The sequence below is a fragment of the Neolamprologus multifasciatus genome, chromosome 7 (assembly GCF_963576455.1).
Source record: "Neolamprologus multifasciatus chromosome 7, fNeoMul1.2, whole genome shotgun sequence".
NCBI classification, from domain to species: Eukaryota; Metazoa; Chordata; class Actinopteri; order Cichliformes; family Cichlidae; genus Neolamprologus; species Neolamprologus multifasciatus.
The window spans coordinates 57,771,756-57,779,967 of NC_140445.1; the positions used below are offsets into that span (position 1 = coordinate 57,771,756).

Consider the following 8,212-nt stretch of genomic DNA (forward strand, 5'->3'; position numbering starts at 1 on the left):
AGGAGTTTCCAGTTTATGGCAGTCTTTGGCCTTAGTGGTTCCTGAGTTCCTGAACATCCTAAAAAAATTTCTCTCAGGTGAAGGTGACCGATCTGAAAAACTTAGATACAATGTAATGGAATCTGCACGTGTTTAGAAATTACAGAATATAGAATAACAGACATTCCCAACAAGAGTAAACCTGCAGTTTTCACTGAGTTAATCGGGTTTTCCATTGTTCCAAGTGTTTGTCAGTTCAATGAATGCTGTCAAAGGCACCCTTTTTATGCTGGCAAACAGAAACTATCAGCTGTGGTCAGTCATGATCACTAATGAGAAGTTAACAAGGCGTCGACAGACATTGCAGAACCTTCAGCACCACATATTAAAAGATTTAAGTGAGTGTATGTATATACTCAAGCCTGTGTGTATACTTTCGACAGTTTGTTGTGAAAAATCCACAATAAATTTAAGTTATTAAAGATGTATGGAGTGCAACCGTTCCACTGTGGGGGGGGAAACAGTTCAATGAATCATTAAAAGCCCATAATTACCTTGACGTTCAAGCCATTGGTGACTGTATCTGAACTTCTGTCCACAACCGCTTGTTGTTTTATGTCCCGATATGATGAAATTACAGTCAATGTAGATAAGTCCACAAAATAATTACCAAATAAGTGCATGGAAGCATTTCAAGAAGATTGGAGGAAATGTGGTTTAAGGCACACATGCTGAGAAATGAGATGCAGTTTGGAAAATTCCAGCTCCAAAACAATGAGAATAAACTTTTCTGTAAAGTAAGAGACATTTAGAAATAAACTGAACTTTACAGAACAGATAATGGAACTTTTGTCCCAAGTAGTCGTATTTTTACATGTCTTAAAACATCTCTGAAAGACCTGAACTAACAAAAGGTGAACACAGTTTTACTGCAGCGTTCTCAGGGTCAGCATCAAACCAGGCCTCATTATTTGAAAATAAAATTGGCTAAACTCAATCTGTTGATGTTGGCGGCAGAAACCAGAATTTTCCATTTCCATCTGCCACTTCATTAGGAACACCTATTAAACTAATTGTACTGAAAATATCTAATCAACCAATCACCTGGCAGGATTTCAAAGCATTTTTTTTCATGCAGACAAAGTCAAGAAAACCTCCAGGATGTCAAGCCAAGCATCAAAATGGGGGCAAAAAGGCACGGTATGGTTGTTGGTTGGTACCTGGTGGGCTGGAGCATTTCAGAAACTGTTGATTTACTAGGATTTTCCTATGCAACTATCTCTTTACTGAGAATGGTCTGATTAAGGGAAAATGTGCAATATATGAAACATAAAATATAAAAATGTTGATGCCAGAAGTCAGAGGACAATTCATTAGATTGCTTTGCTTTGATAGGAAGGCAGCAGTAAGTCAAATGGCCACTTGTTACAACCAAAATCCGCAGAAGAACATCTCGGAAACTATAATACATCAAACCTTGAAGTAGATATGTTACAGCAGCAGAGGACCTGATGCCACTTCTTTTAGCTAAAAAAGGAAAGTGAGGATACAAGGTTGTCACACAAGGTTATTAAAATTCAACAACAGAAAAAGGTCTAATGAGTTTCTAGTTCTGCTGCTACACAATAAGACCCAAATTTGTTGTAAATACAGTGAAAGGATGGATCCATCCTGCCTTGCATCAATCATTGGTGGTGGAGGTGTAACAGTGTGGGGGGATATTTTTTGCCACACTTTGTGCCCTTAGTACCATTTGAGGATCATTTAAATGTCACAGCATACCTGTGTATTGTTGTGACCCTGTCCATTTGTTTCCTGCAGCATGACACACCATGTCACAAAACTAAAACCATCTCAGACTGGTTTCTTAAACATGACAGTGAGTTCACTGCATCCAAATGGCCTCTAAAGTTACCAGATCTCGATCCAATAGAGCACTAGATGTGGTGGAGTGCAAGATTCTCATCATGGATGTGCAGCCAACACATCTACAGCAGCTGTTTGATGTCATTGTGTTTTTAATATTCCGGGAGAAATCTGGCAGCTGCTTCTTGAGAAACGGAAGTCTGAGCTGTAGATAAGTCATGTTAAAAAGAACACACCATTTTCCCTTGTTTTGAATCCTCATGTTGTGACCATCTGAATAGCGGTCATCTGTATCTCATTTGTCTGTGGAGATGACTTCGGGCGATGGATGAACAGTTCTGTAACAGGAATATCCACAAGAAAAACTCTCAGAGGGATTGCAGGATTCTTTTCTTTATGTTTTTTAATGAACCCTAAACAACATGAGACTGCGCCCAAATCCCTGGTTAGGTTTTTCCGTTTCAACCATGTATGTGTAAAAGAAAAGTGTCAAAAATGTATTGTTTGCCTTTGTTGATTTTGATTTTTTTTTAAACTCAGCAAACATTGAATCATTCATTTTTAGGACTAATGTATAAGCAACATTGCCGTACCTTTATTTTAAGTGCAGAGAAACATTTGAAATGGGAGACACTTCTTGATGTATCGCTCCACATCACATAAAGTCATTAAAAACATGCACATGGTACTTCCTACCAGTACTGGCCAACAAGAGATCCATTCTTAACATGATGATCATTTGAAAAATGAAATGACAGACTCCACAATATAGTTATCTGTAACTTTCTCGTGTTTTTCTAACAGCTGTTCAGCACTTTTGTCAGTATTTGTTGTTTTGAAATGTTTGTTATAAATAAGCTTCATAAAAAATGAAACAAATTACATAAATGGCGAGTGTTCCACTTTTAGTGAGTCAAATTTTGAATCAAGTAATCTCCTTAAAATTTACTGTATAATCAGGTCTTAAAGATCATGCAGTGTAAACACCACATTCTACTTTATTCTACCTTTTCTTTATACAGTTTGAACTGTATATAAAAAGAGGACGTGTGTTCTTTTAACTTTTGCCCGTTGTAAAATTACATAAAAAAACATATGGATGGATGGAGCATGTTGCCTATAAACTTGTAATTCCATAATTGCAGGCGTTGCAGCGATGGAAACAAAATAAACCTTATTTCTTAGATTGTGTATATTTTAGTTTTAATCAACTTACATTTCCAGTAGAGAGGTTCAAGCAGCTGCTTTTTTTCTCTTTGGACAGGAAGGCTTGAGCAATACCACAACATGTGGTTTTAATTGTGAATCAAACAACACTGTAGTCTGGATCAATGTGTGAGTACTCAAAATGTTATGTATGTTTTTATACAAACTTATTAACTAAGACCTTAGTGTGTTTCTGTGGTCTGCAGCACAGCCTGATTGTAGGTGTAAGACTTTTAGACCTGTATATGAGCATGAATTATTTGTAGCAAAGTATCCCATAGCACAAGAGGATGCTACAAAATAATGTGACACGTTTAGCATTCCTTTAGATTTTCCTTTAGAAATAGATTTGAGTAAACAATCAGATCACAAAGCAACTAGATTAATTAAACTTTGAGTGTGTAATGATAAATACATTTGTACTCTACAGAAAACAGGACAAAACAGGACTAAAACTCGGTTGCAGTAACTTGACTGAAACCTTAACACTGCACACACTACACTACACATGTTTTATTTAACAAGCACAAAAATATAAAGCCTCTTGATAATAGGCTGATGGGAAAGAGCATCAGTTACCGACAAACCCTAAAATCTTTTCGGGCATTGCATAACCTGTCACCACTTATAGTCTGCCTGAATTCACTTTACAATAGGTCACTTCTAATTTTATTTGCAGTGCTGGAAGTAGTGTAAAACAGCACTTGGTGCTATCCTTCCCAAACTTGTTATTCTCTTGAAGATCTTGCTCGCTTTGCCTCTGTTTCTGCAGAAATCTGTGATGCTCTGAAGTTACACAACAAAATAAATGCTGATTCAGATCTTTTCAAACGAGTTTGATGGTCTGAGCATCCCTCAAACACTTGGGGGTAAAAACAGCCCATTGTTCTGAATGGCAGCACATGCAGGATCAATGAATTTGAATTCCCGTCATTCCTATGAGTCATCCAGGCAATATCCTGCTGAGAGAAATTCCTGGTTTTCATCCAGCATCTGGAAAAGTAATTTGACACTGTGCTGTGGCAGAGCTACTAGGACAGGTCAGTAGTTTTGTTTTCCCTAACCTTAAATGTATATGCTACCTGCAGTATTACTACACGTGTACATGTGTAAAAGGCGGACGCTCACTTTCTCTGAAGACTGTGACTCATATTCTCCCATAAGTGATGCGATACAGAGGCATCATGAATTATTAATGAAGGCTTGCAGTGTCCCTCTGTCATAGCTCAGGAGGCAACTCTTGTCCCGACGACAGACACACAATTGCATCTATTTTTTGGGGGGAGGGGGGTTTAATACAGTCACAAACGCACAAATATGCATCTTTGATATTTGGAAATAATACATGCACAAACTGTGGATTAAATAAACATAGAAATATACAAACACCTCCAGCAAAAGGAAAATTTCTTCATCCTTTTTAGGAGAATTTGTTTGCAATTGAGAAAAACCATAACCACTCTGAGTAACAAGATTGATATAAAGATAACAGACGCATTTGTTTCCAAACTTGCAATTTATTTTGTTTCCTGCATACAGACAGTTCACATACTGGCAGACAAAACTCATAATTTAAAAGCTTTAATTCACAACAGATGTTAGAGAAACTTTTTTTTTTTACTTACCAAGCAGAAACCTGCTCGGTAACTGTTACCACTTGGCAGTTAGATAGTTCATATCATTCCTTCTAGTCTTTCATGAATAATACGCTGTTCCCGTTGAAAAAGCAGGACAATGTCACACATTTGTTGTCTTTCCCAGAAATACGTCCTTTCCCCCCTTTTTTCCATCAATTTTCACATTCTTTTAAGTATCTGTTTATTTGACCCCAAATTTGGCATTGATTTCAATCTCTTTATGAGACCTCATGAGCATAAGACGGTTTTACTGTAAGTTACCTTGAGGGAAAAGCACAATTACCATCATGCCCCTGTGTTTTTCCCTATGGATCAAACACACAGTGGTTCTTGGACTCTCTGACCCTTTTTCTCTTTTCATTTTTGTTTCAGAGAAACGAAACATGCTCTGCACACCGCCTCCCCTCATTAACATCTGTTTCTAAAAATAACTCTTTTTAGGGGAAAGGGGCCTTTAAAACATTTTTCCAAGAAGAGCACTGACTTTGAGAAACATGGACATAACTGTTTGAGCGCGACATCTAAAGTGCTGAGAAAAGGAGATGCTGATAATTAAGTCAATTAAGTTGAACTCGTATATTTCACATTAAACAGAAACTTTTGTGGAAATCTGGCACCAAAAATAATGTAACTGTAAATTGTAATTTGATGGATGAAAGTGTAATTGCTGAAAGCTGCTACAGACTGTCAGTCACACTAAATACATTCCAGCATAATTGCTACCTCGAATATTCTGCGATCGCCACACTGCTTTAGTGGCTTTAAAGATTATAATGTTGACATAAACATGAACCGAGGTGCATTGAACAGCTTATTCAAGTTGCAGTGTTTGGTTTTTGATCTGGTGACATTCTAAGTAATTTCTGAAGTTATCAAACAAGTTCACAGTGAAAATCCACTCTGTTACCTCACTTTTCCATTTAAAACGTATGATTTTATTATTTTCAGTTATATTCTTGCTTATTGGTAAATTCAAAAGTGGAATTTCTCATATGATGCAATGTCATAAAATTACACTGTGTCAGTGCATGATATGACTTATGCAGTGAGTCGAGCAGTAAAAAGTTTATTTGCACCTTGGGCGCTGCGATACCTTAAAGTCTGCATATATGTATGGATATACACATGTTCGAAAAAAAAATGACGAATGTCTCCAAGAGGTAAGAAAGTAATAAAATTACTTCATTATCAATCAAAGCAACTCATAGACTTATCTCTAAATGATGAATGTGTCTGAAATGTATTGCGCATTCAACTTCTCCCTGTCTGATGCAGTACCACCAGCAGATTTGGGGGCATGATAAGGAGAGGTAACTGAGGGGGCGGATGCAGGGGGGAATGGGGGGTCGGAGAGAGAGGTGAGTAAGAGATGAGTCAACAGCTCTGCAATATAAGATGTCCTGATGGAGCCTAACAGTGGCATACTCGCAGACACCAAACCGAGGTAAGGTCAACTCTCCGCTCCTCTTTGCACGGCTCATTCACCTTAATCTCACAGGGGCTGATGTCTTTGTTTCTAAGTCTGTGTCAACTATCAGACTTGTGGTTTCTCCATTCATGAGTGCAGCTTTCTGATGATATTAAATTTAAAATGTGTAGCGAAGGATGTCAGTGACGAAAGTTTTTATAGAGAAATTCTTGCTTATTAGTTACATGTGTTTTAACTGAAGTTAAAGTTTAGAGGGTGTAAAGGAAACTTGTACTTTCTTTTACTGTTCTCAGAGAATTTTGGTAACATTTTGGAAACTGGAGAGACTAATTGCGGGAGCCAAAATCAGTGATCTTTGTACCTGTTATACAGCCAGAAATTCACAGGTGTCTCTATCACAAATATTTGCACCAAAGAGGTTGAGTAAATTACTGGCAGGAAGCATGTGTACAAACATCTGTAATGTGATTAGATATTGATAGGAACTCATGCAGTTTTTTTTTAGTGAGATGATATAGTGAAAGAGAAAGAAAGAAAAGGATTCTTTATCTCTAATCGTTTAATTTTCCATTCCTCTCCTAGGAACACCATCTTCTTTCTTTGTTCTTTACAACAGTGGAAATACACAACGCTATGGACTACGGTCTGGTGCTCCTGTTTTCTCTGTTTCAAGCTTTAGGCATGGGCACAGCAGCTCCTTTGCCAGTGGAAGAAGTGACGATGAAATCAAAAGTGAAGTGGATGGCTGAACAGCTGCTGGTTAGGCTGGACACAGACACAGAGGTAGATATAGTTCTGTGTACAAAGACAGAATTTATAGTGTTTGAAAGAGTCGATGTGTTATTAACCCTAATGCGTTCGCCTCCCAATTAAAGGTTCCGGCCAACCCACCTGTTGATGATTTGGATGGAACTTCCTCCATAGTGACGGTCTTGAATGGTTACAACAGCCTGATCTCGGACACCTTTAACGGGGTCTCCCAGATCAAGTACGACATCTCTTCACTGACAGGCTACATTGATCTGTGGAGGCAGGAGCACTGCAGCCAACAGCGACCAAAGCCTGAAGTACCAGGGCCACTGCAAGAGCTACAGAGCCAGAAAGAATACATTCACACCGTGGGCATTGAGGCGCCCATGAGAGTGAAGGAGTTTCTAAAACGGCTGCTGAAGAACCTGGATCAGCTGGAGACTTGCTGAAGGATGTACATCAGGACCAGTATTTCCAAGCTATCGCCCTGATTGTTGGACAACATTTGTAAAGTCTCCATCAGCGATGCCTGACTTAACATTCTGAGTTGTCCACGTTGAAAACTTGATAATGTTTTGAACTGAAATTATTATTGAACAGGCACTTATTTATATACACTGTGTATTTATTTATATATGGTAATTAGAAGATATGTATTTTGTAAAATAATGTTTTTTTTACCACAGCAACACAAATGTTTCAGGAGAAATTTTAAATGACACAAAAATAAATCAGCTGTTTACAAGGTTTGTACTATGACACTGCTGTTGTGTCAACAAAGAGCTCTGAGTGAAGAATGTGTTTCCCATTAAGCCAGTCATCAAGCTGACTCAGGAGTGTAGCATTAAAACTGGAGGATATGTCATGATGAACGACGATGTCATCCTTGGAAATTACTGACAGCCATCCTGAAACTTGCCAAGAAAGCCGCATGATGTTTGCATGAGAGCTGGAAGAATTGGGGAGGAGAAACTTTATTTCAGTGCAATATCACATCTTCCAAAAATATCTATTTTTATCCACGGATGACACGTTATTTTGCTGTGCAGCTGGCACTAATTTTGTTGCAATAAAATATCAATGCATTTTTTAACAAACTGATTTTTGGTGCTGTGTGAAGTTCTCTCACTTTCTAGTGGATTTAAGATGAAATCAGAATAATCAGAATGAAGTGAAAAAGGCACGTACAGCAGGTTAATGTATAATTTCATCGTGGGTGTTCATCTCTTGCTACACTTGTACAGTCAGGGGACATGAGTGGGAAGTGTTTTCCCAGAGCTATCGGCTTATGATTAACTGCTGATAAAAACTAACATGGGAAAAGCGAGTGTAAGGAAAACCATCG

The 8,212-nt window shown here is 38.0% G+C and overlaps 1 protein-coding gene across 1 annotated transcript; it reads left to right on the plus strand.

Moving 5' to 3' along the window:
- Positions 1-2,934: 2,934 nt before the first annotated feature.
- Positions 2,935-7,968, plus strand: lepa (leptin a). Its single transcript, XM_085164449.1, has 2 exons — positions 2,935-6,900; positions 6,993-7,968. The coding sequence occupies exons 1-2, from the start codon at positions 6,751-6,753 to the stop codon at positions 7,314-7,316; spliced, it is 474 nt and encodes a 157-aa protein (XP_085020575.1). The 5' UTR covers positions 2,935-6,750; the 3' UTR covers positions 7,317-7,968.
- Positions 7,969-8,212: the final 244 nt, after the last annotated feature.